Here is a 15,323-nt window from a genome sequence, read left to right on the forward strand (position 1 = left end):
TATGTATATACAGTCAACCCTCTGTCCTCGCGGTTCCTCTGTTTGCGGTTTCGATTGTTCACAGTTTGTCACCAGGGAAACCAAATCACCTTCTTTGAAGTCCAGAGAAAAACTGAAACACATTCAAATCACTCGCCAAGCACTGCATACCGCCCACAACGCCACCCGCGCCACCCACGCATTGTTTTGAATCTCTCACGGCAGGCTCTCTCATTCTCAGGTTCCGAGATAATTCGCAGTCAAGTCAAATCGCCGTCAAAACATGGATGATTCCCCGTCAGGACAATTCGCACCCTGGACGATTCCCTGTCATTCTATAAATATACTTATTTTTGAATAATTAATACTTTAATAACTAATTTTCAGGGGGGTCTATCAAAGTCCATGTTCATTCAATAGCGTAGGCTTTGGATATCATTTATAAGTTGCATTTTTAGCCAATAATTAATGTGTTTCTACTTCGCTGTAGTCGACTTTGAATTATATTCTGGCGTCACCCGTAGCTGTCTTCATTAATTTTCATTGGTACTACAACATCCTGGGTATATTTTAAAACGACTCTGAAGAAGTACAAGTATATATTCATCCCAAATGACAATATCCAACGTGTTATTCTGATCGGCCATAGTGGACGCAAACCGTGGGGAAAGATATGGCTGAGCCTCGACAGATGTCACTACATTTATTATAAAAACAATAAACCACCACCACTTTTAAAATTCGTATATTTAAAAGACTATTATACAGTAGTATGTAAATAAATGACGGGGAATCGTCCTGACGGTGAATTGTCTTGTTATTGCTGTGACTGCGAATTGACTCCACCACCACTTTTAAAACTCATATACTGTATTTAAAAGACTATTATAGTATGCAAATAAATGACGGGGAATCGTCCCGACGGCGAAAAGTCCTGACGGCGAATTGACTTGTTATTGTTGTGACTGCGAACTGACTTGATGGCGAATTGTCCCGACACCCATTCTCACTGTGACCACGCTTGTGTGTGCTTGTACTCGCTGATCTCTCCGTGACACCATCATTTTATCTACCATGGGCCCTAAGAGAGCAGCCAAGACATCTCCTGAAGGCACCCCAAAGTGCCAGAAGAAGGTAAAGACCCTGCTGGAGAAGGTACAATTGCTGGACAAGTTACAGGAGGGAAAATCCTGGTAACGGTGGTGAAGGGTGAGAGTGTAGCTGTGACAAGCGGTGTGATCAGCCATCCACCTACGCAATGAAACTATTTTTTTCATACTTTAATTATAAACAAAGTGTTTATTGACATGTACACAAGGGTTTTCTTTCATTAAAGAAGGAAATATGGAGCTAGGGGTGTTTTTAGGGGGGCACCAATTTTACAAGGATTTTCGATCTTCGCAGGGGTCTCAGGCCCCTAACCCCCGCGAAGACAGAGGGTCGACTGTATATATATTTTATCTTGTGTATTGATATGAAAATTATTGAATAGAAAATGGGAAACTTTTGGGTGGATTGCCTCAACAGGGGCCTCACTTTCACCACCTAAGCTGTGGTGAAAGGGTTAATCTCTTCAAACCACTGAGGTGCTTTATGGATTTATTCTTTCCATTTCTGGATGATTTTAATCACCTTTTGAGAGATCTTTTGATGCAAAGGGATAAACATGGGCAATATCTAACCTCTCATCTTCTAAAAGTTGTCCTTGAAGCTGGATAAGATCACACAGAAACAGAATGAAATAATAAAGTTTACAAAATATGTCAAAGGATACAAGGGGGAAACTCCTTTAATACTAGATTAAAATTGCCCATAGTGACAAAATAAGTTTAGGCTGCTATGATATCTATGACTGAATAAAATACTCTGGTTTTAGCTTAAGCAGAATTCCAAGGTGTATCAACATTAAAGGACCTACTGTGTACTACCGTATCATAAATCATCACTGTCAACATCCAAACTTCTTTTCCCACTTAACGATGGAGTGAGGCAGAGTCCAGAAAGCAAGAAGAGTCCTGTGTTTCGGGCAGAGCATGTAGAGATTATCAGGCGTGAAACGACTGATCTTGCTGGTGTTTCTGTTAAGTGTGTGCCAGAGTTTTAATATTTGGGGGACTTGTTTTGTGGTTTGGCCATGTGGAGAGGATGGAGAGTGAGAGACTGATGAGAAGAGTGTATGTGAGTGAGGTGGAGGGGGGAAGGGAGGGGGAGGCCAAGGATGAGATGGAGGGATGGAGTGGAGAGGTATATGAGAGAGGGAGGTGTGAGCAACGAGCACGACAGTGAAATGGCAGGGACAGGGCAACATGGAGGCGATTTGTTTGTGGCCACCCCTTACAGGATTAAGACATCTGGCAATAAATTGATAGAGTTATGTGCTGGAGGTGGGGCTGGAACTAGCTCTGTGACTAAGGTAAGAAGTGGTTGGAGGATGTTCAGGGAGCTGTTGCCTCTTCTGACACTGAGATGGCTATCTCTCCATGCTAATGGATCTTTGTGGCATGTGTTAAAGAGTGTAATGCTGTATGGTAGTGAGACCTGGGCAGTAAAGGAACAAGGTATTAATGGGCTCAAATGTACGGAAATGACAATGATTAGATGGACATGTACCATGTCCTTGTGTACAAGGCCTGGGGGGGGGGGGAAGGGGAGCTAGGATTAATATTGGAGCGTTGAGAGGAAGGATAGGACTGGAGTGTATTGATGTTATGACAAGGTGGGGTTGATTGAGATGGTCTGGGCATGCTGAGGATGGAGGATGACAACTAGGTGCAGAAGGTGCGAAATGTGAACATCAGGGGTTGGGTAGCGAGAGGCAGATTGAAGAAGACTTGGGACAAGGTCACTCAATGTTACCTTAGGGATAAGGGACTGAATGGGGAGGATGCCAAAGATTGGGCAGCATGGAGAGCCACCATCAGGTGACCAAGGCCAAAACATGCAAGCGTGCTGGAGCCTTTATAAATGATAAGATATGATACGAGTCTGCCCAATTTCCATAAATGGATCGCACACTCATTCACTCATCATTCAAGTCCCTAGAATCCAGACTCCACCTCACAGGCCAAATATACCATACAACAAATATCTTAAGGCTACAACACTGGATACAACTACCAATGACACTGAAAATACTGGTAATGATAACCAGTCAATCTGATATTACTTCGCAGCAGAGGTGCAAAGATAGGCTACCGTAACCTGATGTATAGTCAACAGCTGAAATTCACTACAAACATCCCTTTATGGTACCAGTCTGCTAGTTTGTGATAGGCAAGAAATGTATTTTGTAACAGTCATTAACTTGTAGTTATATATATCATTTAAAGCACATCTGTCAACTCTTTGCCACTGTTACATCACTGGCTCATAGCAGACAGGAAAAGACTGAATCCTGCTTTCTACTGTAGGTGCGGTAACAAACAAATTTTTGGCCCTGGCAACATTTGTGATAAAAAGAACAACTGTTTGTAAGGAACGGTTATCTTTGCAACTCCTGTACTTTAACACACTGGATATAGCTACTGTACAGGGTGGCATATCCATAATGCTCCACTTCTGCTCTGCTGGGTGATTTCTCATATGTTGTGGGGTCAGCTTAGCATTATCAACATCTATCCTATATCATTAATTCGTTTCCTAATCCTTTAGCCACTTTCACACCTATACTCACAGACTGAGACATCCTCACCCTGTATACATTATAGAATACTAGCTATACAAAAACACGTGCATATTATGTATACCAACCTCCTCGCCCCACATACGAGAATAGACTGAGTAGAGCTGCATAGCGCGTCGCAGCCTCTGTGATGTGTGCACCTTACACTGCCGAGACATGACCCTCAGCACACACCGGGTAACCTCCCTCATATGCTCCAACACCTGCATCTGCCGACTTCGCCCCACCAGGATCACCAACACGCTCCATCTTGTCACGGCATTACCTGAAATTTGCAAGTATGGCCAGTCTTCTTTATCCATCCCACCATGATCCAACGGTCTGTCCATCAGAACATAAAGATGGGAAAATGTAAAGATACTTTTTTGGTTGGGTATACATTTGAACAGCTTGTGCATTGTGGGTTAAGCCACGCCAACCATACTGACCCTGTAAGGGTTTATATCCCAGAGATGGCAGGAGTTTACTGCTCACACAATGCCAATCTAGGGCACTTTAAATGTTGGAAATGAGCTGCCTAACCCTGGGCTCCTATGTTCCTCATGGAAAAAAAAAAAAAAAAAAAAAAAAGATGAAGAATGGATGGCTGTACATTTGTTAAGGTGTTATCACCTGCGCAAAGATCTAATATGCAAGTCATTGTATTTTCTGAGGACTCCATCCAGGTTTGGCTTGCAAAACTTCTGTGTAACAGTTGCATAACAATGTGCTTGCCTCAAGAAATCTGAAAACAGAACTGTGGATGCTGATGATGATATAATACCATAAAATAAAAAGGTTACCAGGACAATAATTCCATGTCAGTGCAGCAAATAATATATATACTGCATTATACTCTTGGATACATTTACTTTTGGAGGGATGATACCAGAGGGATGACACTCATGTGTCAGCCTAATAAAACTGTTACTGAAAGAGTCCATCACAAAGTACTACTCGACAATCTGAAATGCATCGGCATCTCTGGAAATTTGCTTAATTGGATTACCAGCTTTCTTTGTGGCTGAACCATGAAAGTCCATGTGGACAGGACTACAAGCACCTCAAGAGCTGGTCTGAGTGGAGTACCACATGGGTAAGTCTTGGCCTCACTCCTTTTTCTGCTGTATATCAATTACATTGGCTTCAGAATCCACAGCTGATGATCTCAAATTGTTCTTACAACTCCCTCCAGAAACCTCCAAACTTCAACAGGACCAAGAACAGTTACAACTTAACAAATATTCTTGCTGATATGGCCTCCTCCTGGGGGCTTGAGTTTTCATGGGAAAAATGCACTCTCTGCATGTCTCATGCTCCACTACACATCACAAAGAAAGTCCCATCTACAGTACTTTCTCCACAATGACCCAATAATGCCTTCAAAATCCCACAAAGACCTGGGAGCCAGAGACACCACAAACCTAAAATACCATCAACACATACCTGATAAAGCAGGTTGAGTTGCCATTCTCCTGACTTTATGCTGGGTCTCCTGAACACCTACATACTCCCCATAACTGAATTTGCATCCCCAGTCTGGAACCTTGGTTGCTCTATGGACCTGAAGAGGTTAGAATCAGTCCAATGAAGATGGACAAAGCAAGGTTTTGAAACCTGGGACCTCCCTTATGAAGAATGACTAAAAAGGCTCAATCTCTTCTCCGTCAAGGGAAGGCTAACAAGAAACCACCTCCTGCCATCCTACAACATCTTTCATGGAAACTCTCCAATCAAGCCAACTAACCTCTTCACAAGGCACCTAGAATAGGTACTAGGGGCCACTATTACAAGATACAAATACAACACACATTTTTTGAAACAGGAAGGGATGGCACTTCTTTTCTTGCAGAGTTGCAGATCTGTGGAACTCCCTCCCAAAAGAGGTTGTCCTTGCTCCCAACTGTAATGCCTTCAGGAGACTCCTCATCAATACCATACCCAACATTCTATATGACTGTACCTGAGTACCGGTAACCTCAAATCACAACAAATCCACCTTCTACCTTCTTACACTTCCCTCACCTAAAACCCACTAAACATCCCACACTACTACAAACTAGTACAGTGACACAAAGTACATTCTTTCCTATAAATTCTCTATACAATACACACGCCCAGCCCACTACAAGCTTCCACACACATTAATAACAACTGGTTAAAGCAGGCCTATTTAAACAGCCTACTAGTCTTTGGGCCTGTTGTTACTGCTTGTACTGCCATGCATAGCAGATAGGGGGCTGCCCTACCATGAAGGACAACGTTTTCGTTTTCGTTTTTAAAGGCTCCAACACGCTTGCATGTGTCGGCCTCGGTCACCTAATGGCGGCTCTCCACGCTGCACGATCCATTGCAGCCTCCCTGTTCAGTCCCTTAACCCTAAGGTCACACTTAATGACCTCGTCCCATGTCTTTCTTGGTCTACCCCTCATAACCCCACCCCCAATATTAACACTTCTCACCTTCCTCACCCAATTATCATCCCCCATCCTCTCCACATGTCCAAACCACCTCAATCTACCTCTCCTCATCACAACACCAATACACTCCAGTCCCATGCTACCTCTCAACTCTTCCATTGTAAACCCAGCCCCTCCAGGCCTTGGACGCAGGGACGCACTGCACATCCACCTAATCATTGTCATTTCTGTACGTCTGAGCCGGCGAATGTCTTCCTCCTTCACTGCCCAGGTCTCACTGTCATACAGCATTACACTCCTAACACATGCTGCATACAAAGACCCCTTAGCACGTAGGGAGAGCCCTCTCAATATCAGAAGAGGCAAGAGCTCCCTGAACTTCTTCCAACCACTTCTCACCCTAGCCACAGAGCTAGCTCCAGCCCCACCTCCAGCACACAACATGTCTCCCAAATAACAAAACTCTTCCACACACTCAAGAGATTCACCAGAAAGTTCAATCCTTTCACGTCTGATGATCTCCACCTGCTCACCCCGGCACGCCGTACACATAAAATCAGCATTATCTCGCAGTCTACCTCTGATACCACTACATCTCTTATGCACCCATTTATCACACACAGCACACAAGATGGAATTGCTTCCCACGCCCTTGTGGCAAACTGCACTTGGCCACTCTCCCTCGTCTTTGACAGTACCGCCACCAATCCTAGATATCATCACTTTTGTTTTATCTGCATTTACCCTTAAACCCTTTTGCCCCATACCATCTCTCCACTTCCTAAACCCTTCCTCTGCCTCCCTTTCATTCTCTGCAATCAACACCAAATCATCAGCATACAACAACTCCCACGGGAGTCCGTTTCTAAAGTCACGTGAAAGGGCTTCAAGTACCATGATAAACAACAAGGGACTCAAGACTGACCCCTGATGCACACCAACATTCACGGAAAACTCATCACTCAAATCTCCATTCACTCCCACCTGGATGTGAGCACCCACATACATGGGCATAACCACCCTAACCTGCCACTCCTCCAAGCCAAGCTTTCTCATTGCCCACTTCACCACCTCTCTAGGGACTCTGTCAAAGGCCTTTTCCAAATCAACAAAAACAAAATAAAGATCCCTTCTCCTACCAATATATTTTTCCTGAAGCTGTCGAACAATGAATATGGCATCAGTGGTCCCCCTACCTGGCATAAACCCAAACTTTCATGTGTTAGTAATATGGTCATGACTAACTGTGAGTACCAGTGTGAAATATTTATGCTTATCTTCACACTTGGTTTCAACAGGCTAGTTAGGATGTTGCTAAAAAACTGAAAAATACTTTCTAACATCACACTGGCTCAAAAAGCAATGATATTCACTAAATATGAAAATATGTACACCACTTATAATGATTAGACTGAGATACAAATCACCTATAACTTGGTAGGCTAGTAACAAGTGCCACTATGAAGCAATAATTGTTAAAAACCCTCTTCACAAAACTGGAGAAATTATGTCCCTGAGCTACCTCTCACAGATGATGAAAAGCCGATAAGGGTTAAGTTTTCTGGTGGTGCAATTCCTTTATGACAACCTTGTTCTGTTGAGGTAACTAAAGGATCAGTTAGAAGAAGGTTGCTTTTAGGGTTAGGTTAGGTCCAGGTTGGCTTGGTATGTAGGTAAAACTGAAGGTTATATAATGAATAACAAACCAAGACTTCTGCAACCTGCTACTGGTAATGTGACTGTTGGGTGCCACCTAAAATGGACATTTGGCACCACATTTTTTTACTATTTTCAGGGCATTCAACTTCATACCTTTTGCTACTGGTGGAGTAACTGGGGTGGGCTGATGTGAATGGGCATGTCCTCTTGTAAATGTGTGAGGGTGGTGCCTGATGGTGACTCCCCTGCACCCCCCACCATGCCACAACCCCCTCAGCCCCCGTCCTACCACCCCACCACCAGGCACCAGCATCCTGTCCTCTCACTCCACCGGCTTCACTGCCCTCACAATATTGGTGTCTCGAGGTTCATGACATCTGCCAGGCTCTGAACTCTTATGTGCTGCACTTTCATGTGAACCTGAGAAGCTGTTATATAAATTCAAGTTATTATTCAATATTTTAATAAGAGTCGAACTACTGACTGAAAACATTACTATCTGGCCATTACACCTTGTACACAATTAACGCTACATTTCTATGCACTGCATTGACAAAAGCAGAATATATATTGTAAATAAAGCTCAATTACACGATGAAATAAGAGATTTACATAAATTCACCTCTGTTATGAAGCAGTCCGGATGCTCGTCCAGTCGTCCTCCGCAGGCTCCGCATGACAACGGTCGGACTTCGACTTTTCGTCCTAAAGCAAAATTCGGCAGATTACCGTTCACTTCAGCCATTATACACTGCAATGAATTGCACATATGTCAGTCGCATTTATGTGATTTGGTGATAATTTGGTGGACGAGAGCAATACGATATTGTTAAAAATGAGTGGCGAAATGGTATTACTTGGCGAGGATTGAGTGAAAGCAATGAGGTGAAAGTCGCTTCAGTAAACTCGGGCAATTTCATTCTTCGAAGTATTTATATCTTCAATTATGAAAGGGTCATTCTCGTGGCCTTGGAAACTATTGATGCATCTCACTATTATTATTCTTATGATTATTTTTAGGACACACAATAAAAGCGTTTTCTGTCTTGCAGTCATAGAAAACGCTCTGGTAGACATGCTGAAGAGCAAAGACTACGTATTCTGCTGAAGAGGTGCCTTCCGGTGGTGGCACCATATATAACTGGGCGGCAGCATCCTGCTTACTCCACGAAAGGAGGATAATAGACTGTAGAGATACTGAAATGCGCGCTCCCGCCACCAGACCCCCCACCCCGCTACGGAGCCGCAGCCCTACCCCCACCCAAGGACGACACCACAGTGGCCCAGGTGAGCGCGATGCTGGCCCAGAGCGAGACGGGCTCAGGTGCGCCCCGACCTTGTGTCCCTCTTCCCTTCAACCTGCCCAACTATGACGTCGCAGGGATGCGAGACTACTTCTCGGCCGGACCAGCCTTCGTCAGGATCTGGGTGGAACTGCTCCAGATTCAGTCCTAGGCAGCACCGCGGTAACGGCCACAGGACATACCAGGGAGGGAACGGCCACTGTACGTCCCTCAGCTGTATCCCCCTGCAGCCCCGTGACGATGGTCACTGTATGCATCGGGGAAGAAACGGCCACTGTACATCCTTCTACTGCAGCCATATCTGGAGCCCACCTCGGTGTGACGGCCACTGTACACACACTGACAGGCAAAGGCAGGAGGACTGGAACCGCGACGACGGCCACTGGACGCGTCGGGGAGGGAATGGCCACTGTACGTCCCTCATCCACCTTCTCCTCCTCCTATGAGAGTAGCACCCAGTAACGGCCACAGGACGTACCGGGCAGGGAACGGCCACTTTACGTCCCTCAGCTACTTCCTGTCGGGTAGGCAGACCCGCGGCGACAGCCACTGTAAGCGCTGGGGAGGGAATCGCCACTGTACGTCTCTCATCTGCCTCTTTCTCCTTTGGGAGCAGCACCGCGGCAATGGCCACTGTACGTGCCAGGGAAGGAACGGCCACTGTACGTCCTTCTGCTGCTAACCCAAGGGCCTATGAAACTGCGACGATGGCTACTGTATGCGTCGGGGATGGGACGGCCACTGTATGCCGTTCGTCCGTAGTCCTGAGGGTTCTCCCAGAGGAGAAGGTCCCTTGCGCGGCACTCTCCACCCTGCAGCCGTGCGGGACGCCCCTCTGTCTCTCCCTCCAGGTGTGATCCCCCAGAGATGCTGCCGTTCCAGGAGTGATGGCGAGGCCCGGTCGCTGAAGGTGGGATCCACACCCTTCAGCCTGTCCCTGGACGACGCCGGGTCCTGACAAACACCCCGCCGGCGAGGTGCTGCAGCCAACCCCTGATGGCGCCCCAACCTACAGGTGACCACAGTCCTAGGCTTCCCAGGGCCAGTCCTTGGACCCCAGGGCGGGACTGCCCTGGCCCCACTCACCGTCGGCCCTCCACCCGGAGTAAGAAGCGGCAGGCCCGACTCCTGACGCTGTTTGGCCCCAGCCCCAAGAGCCCCTCATCAGGTCGAGGCCCTGACAGGAAAGGGCCTCCCTGCACCCCAGACCAGAAACACGCCTGGTCTGTGATGCCCCCAAGAGCTGTCCCGTGCCTACTGCAGGAGGGCTCACCAGTAGGGCTCCCTCCGACTCCCAGGCGCCATCTTGACTAAATCCAGACCTTGGCAGCCCAGTGACGGCACAGTGAGAATCCAGTGTCGTGTTAGAGACTTAACAGTGACAGTCCTGTGTATTCTAGAAACAGTGAGACAGGAACACCACCAGTAAAGTGTCTCTAATCCCACGTATTCAGTGTACTGTGTTAGTGCCTAAGTTCCCAGGACTAGGGCAATATACAAGTGTGTGGCGATACCTAAGTGCAATAGACCAGTGTACTACGCAGTGTCCAAGGGACAGATCATATGAACAGTGTCACCATAACTATGTGATATTCTCTTGTACAATAACACAGGTATAATCACAGTGTCTATGTGATGTGATGTATTATTGTTCACTAACCTGTCACTATACCCATTCCACATTCAGTGTATCATTGTATGTATATTGTAAGGAAGTTGGATTATGGCAATATATGTGTTAAGGTGTCTTGCCGAGTTTTTATGCCCTGTTCCTTTGTAATTGTTCTATTTCCAATTTATAAAGAGGACCCTGCTCAGTCGCTTGTGTCTTTAGGACGAGGTCGACCTAAAAACATCCAGCATAACAGATACCATAAATACTGTTATCACCAGTGGACTACAGGGCAACTTCTGCCTGCAGTCCATAGGGTTCACATTTCAGAGGAACCTTCTCCCATGGGGAGGGAGAGAAAAAATACCGGTACTTTCCAATATCCCTGCTTGTCATTAAAAGCCAGTAAAAGGGGCCTTTTTTCTTCAGTCTTTCACTCCTTACTGTCCTCTTCCGTCCTACCTCTCTTCTTGGTATTTCCGTGTTTCTTCCGGCCTTTATTTCCCTCTACTCCTACAGTGCCATATAGCCATATTATGGATTGGTGCGAATTATTCATTCATTCGGATGAACCTGGAGCCACAATATTCATATTCGTCACCCACAGTTTGTCACTCTTTCCTTCCAACCTCACTTGTTTTACTTCGTTTTTTGTCATCTCATTATTATTAAGTACTGTATTAAGACACTTAATTTTGAATAGGAGATGTGTTCGAAAATATCACAACTTCTTCCATGTTGTTAGTACTGTAGATCGGAGGAATTTGTAAACCATCTTTACAATACCAATAAAACTTTTTAACTATATGCAATATTTGTGTAGCTTACCAGAGACCTCATGGTAACAAGCACTAAGGCAAAATTGTAAAGCCCTACTTTACAGCACAAAACTCTATGGCTTCGGCTTTCCTGTCATTCTCTGACTAAATATATCTGTGCTGTTTACTTATCCCCTAATTCTACTGACTATCAAAAATTCTTCGACTATCTTACTTCTACGATGGAACACATTCTGTCCATTTCTCCTTTCTCTGAAATCTCCATTCTTGGAGATTTCAATGTTCACCACCACCTTTGGCTCTCCTCTCCTTTCACGGATCCACCTGGTGAACAAGCCTACATCTTTTCTATCCTAAATGACCTAGAGCAGCTTGTACAGCACCCTACCCGTATCCCTGACCGCCTTGGAGAGAGCTCCAACATACTTGACCTCTTCCTCACAACTAATCCTTCTGCTTACTCTGTTAATCTTTTCTCTCCGTTGGGCTCCTCCGATCACAACCTTATTACCTTAACCTGTCCTATCGCTCCAGTACGGCCTGCGGACCCTCCAGGGAAACGTCGTCTCTGGCATTTTGGAGCTGCGGACTGGGAGGCCCTCAGGCAGTACTTCTTTGATTTTCCCTGGAATGATTATTGCTTCCATGGCCGTGAGCCATCTGAGTGTGCCTTGCGCATTACGGAGGTTATTCTCTCGGGCATGGAAGCATACATTCCTTTCTCATATCCTTTGACTAACGCAAGAAAGCCTTGGTTTAATCACGCTTGTTCTAATGCTGTCCGCAACAAGGAGAAGGCCTACAAAAGGTACCGGAGCCAACCCACCCCTGAATCACATAATCTTTATGTTTCTGCCCGGAATCGTGCTAAGTCTGTTCTTCGCTCTACTAAAAATAATTTCATCCATACTAAATGCTCTCAACTCGAATTCTTCCCGCTCCTTCTGGCACCTTGCCAAAAATCTTTCTAACAACTTTACCTCATCATCCTTCCCTCCTCTTTTCTACTCTGATGGTTCTGTAGCTATTTCTTCTACTGATAAAGCAGATCTCTTCGCACAGACTTTCTCTTCCAATTCCACCTTAGACGATTCCGGTGCTGTTCCTCCATCACTTCCCCCCTCTGACTTCCTCATGGCTGACATTAAAATTTCTTCAGTTGATGTATTTTCTGCCATTACTGGCCTCAGTACTAACAAGGCATATGGGCCTGATGGGGTCCCTCCTGTTGTTCTCAAAAACTGTGCTTCTGTGCTTACACCCTGCCTAGGCAAACTCTTTCGCCTTTGTCTGTCAACTTGTACCTTTCCTTCTTGCTGGAAGTTTGCTCTCATTCAGCCAGTCCCAAGAAGGGTGACCACTCCCAACCCTCCAACTATCGTCCAATTGCTTTAACGTCCTGTATTTCAAAAGTTTTCGAGTCAATTCTTAATAAAAAATTTTTAAGGCATCTTTCCTATCACAACCTTCTTTCCGATCGTCAGTATGGGTTCCGTCAGGGAGGCTCCACTGGCGATCTTCTCACCTACCTTTCAGACTCCTGGTCATCCTCCTTTCGGGACTTTGGCGAAAGCTTTGCCATTGCACTTGACATCTCAAAGGCTTTCGATCGAGTCTGGCATAAATCTTTAATTTCCAAACTGCCCTCCTACGGTTTCTATCCTTCTATCTGTACCTTCATCGCTAGCTTCCTTTCTGGTCGTTCTATAGCTGCTGTCGTAGACGGCCATCGTTCTTCTCCTAGATCTATCAACAGTGGTGTTCCTCAGGGCTCTGTCCTATCACCAACTCTCTTCCTTTCATTCATCAATGATCTTCTAAGCTGTACATCTAACCCTATCCACTCATACGCTGATGACTCCACCCTTCACCTTTCCATTCGGTTCCCGCAACGCCCATCTCAACAGTTACTTCAAGAAACAAGGGATGAGGCTATGGCACACCTAATGTCTGACTTGGCTCATATCTCTGACTGGGGTAAAAATAATATGGTTGTCTTTAATACTTCTAAGACTCAGTTCTTACACCTATCAACCCGACAAAATCTTCCACAGGTATACCCACTAATGTTTAATAATATTCAGATTAATCCTGCATCATCCTTGAACATGCTTGGGGTTTCATTTACTCGGGACTTATCTTGGAAAGATCTTATTACATCTCTTGTAAAATCTGCTTCCAAGAGATTGGGTGTGCTAAGCCGACTCCGCTCTTTCTTTACCCCTGCACAATTGTTGACTCTATACAGGGGTTTTATCCGCCCCTGTGTGAGTACAACTCTCATGTGTGGGGAGGCTCCCCACATACAGCTCTTCTCAATAGGGTGGAGTCAAAGGCTTTTCGTCTCATTAACTCTCCTCCTCTTACTGACTCCCTTCAACCTCTGTCTCTTCGCCGCACTGTTGCATCTTTATCTCTTTTCTATCGCTACTTTAATGGTCACTGCTCCTCTGAACTGTCTGCTTGCATTCCTCCACCTCTACGACGGGCGCGTAGCACCCGTCTGGCAGCAAACTCTCATCCCTTTTCTGTCCAACTCTCTAATGCAAGAGTTAACCGTTACTCCCAGTCTTTCATTCATGCAACAGGTCAGCTCTGGAACTGTCTCCCTCTGTCTGTATTTCCTCCTGCCTATGATCTCCAGTCTTTCAAACGCGGTGTGTCCAGGCATCTCAAAATGATCGGATCTTGAATTTGGCTCTCTGTTGTATTTTGTTTTTCTCTTGGAGGGAACTGTTACTGCGGGCTCATGGCCTTTGGTTCCTTCTTCCTCGCATAAAAAAAAAAAAAAAAAAAAAAAATGCAAGTACACTACTGTAATATTATAGTTGGCCCTAAAGGGGTGCCAGTGTTACCTCTAGTAACGTCATAGTTAGCCATAAGTTTCTGAAAAAGGTTGCCAGTTAAGGCTTTCAGTTTGAACCTCCTCCTCCTTGGGTATCATAATTTTGTAACATTTATAAAGGCTCCAACATACTTGCATGCATTGGCCTTGGTTACCTAATCGCGGCACTCCATGCTGCTCAATCTCTGGCAGCCTACCTATTCAGTCCTTTATCCCTGATGTCACACTCGATGACCTCTTCCTATGTCTTTTTTGGTCTGCCTCTTATACCCTACCACTGACATTCACACTTCTCACCTTCCACACTCAACTGTCATCCTCCATCCTCTCAACATGTCCAATCTCATTCTACCCCTCCCCATTACAACACCAATACATTCCAGTCCCAACCTTCCTCTCAACTCTTCAGTTGCAGTCCTAGGCCCTCTATGCCTTGCATTCAAGGACACACTACACATCCATCTAAACACTGTCAATTCTGTACATTTGAGCCTACGAATTTCTTCTTCCTTTACTACCCAGGTCAACCACTGTGCACATTTTCAATACAACTATACAAAACGCAGACAAAAGACACTTCCCTAGAGACAACAGAAAGAGACACAACCCCAACTTCACACCAGAAATTCAAGATCTCATCAGACAACGGGACACACTGCGACACTCCCCAACACCCCATTCACAAGACACCATACAACAAATACAAAAACTCAACACCGAGATAAACAATAAAATATCAGAACAGCAAACACTAAACTGGAAAAATTACCTCCAAACACTTGACCACAAAACAAACATCAGCAAACTCTATAAAACACTAAACAGCATCACACTTTCCATCAGCAACACCACACAATCACACCATCACAACAACAGACACCATACCCTCAAACAAACACTCTCATCAATCACTTTTCACAAGTCAGCCATCTAAACCCCCATCCTGAAGACTGACGTATCATCTGACATAAGAGACAGTTCCCCACAGACCCAGTCTACGCACCTTTCACCTACAACCAGACGAAGCACATCATTAACAACCTCAAGCACTCATCTGCCTGTGG

The 15,323-nt window shown here is 45.3% G+C and overlaps 1 protein-coding gene across 1 annotated transcript in view; it reads right to left on the reverse strand.

Annotated features, from left to right (window-relative positions):
* The window catches only part of LOC145402551 (uncharacterized), a 62,924-nt gene extending 54,970 nt beyond the window's left edge, over positions 1-7,954 (reverse strand). Inside the window, exons 1-2 of the mRNA XM_080274557.1 lie at positions 7,873-7,954; positions 3,730-3,926 (exon numbers count right to left, since the gene is read on the reverse strand). Of these exons, the coding sequence (XP_080130683.1) occupies positions 3,730-3,870 (141 nt within the window). The 5' untranslated portion in view covers positions 3,871-3,926; positions 7,873-7,954. The remainder of the gene's footprint in view (positions 1-3,729; positions 3,927-7,872) is intronic.
* Between the last annotated feature and the right edge of the window lie 7,369 nt (positions 7,955-15,323).

This window comes from Coenobita brevimanus, chromosome 58 (genome assembly GCF_032717465.1).
Source record: "Coenobita brevimanus isolate Jiangsu-jjx chromosome 58, ASM3271746v2, whole genome shotgun sequence".
NCBI lineage: Eukaryota > Metazoa > Arthropoda > Malacostraca > Decapoda > Coenobitidae > Coenobita > Coenobita brevimanus.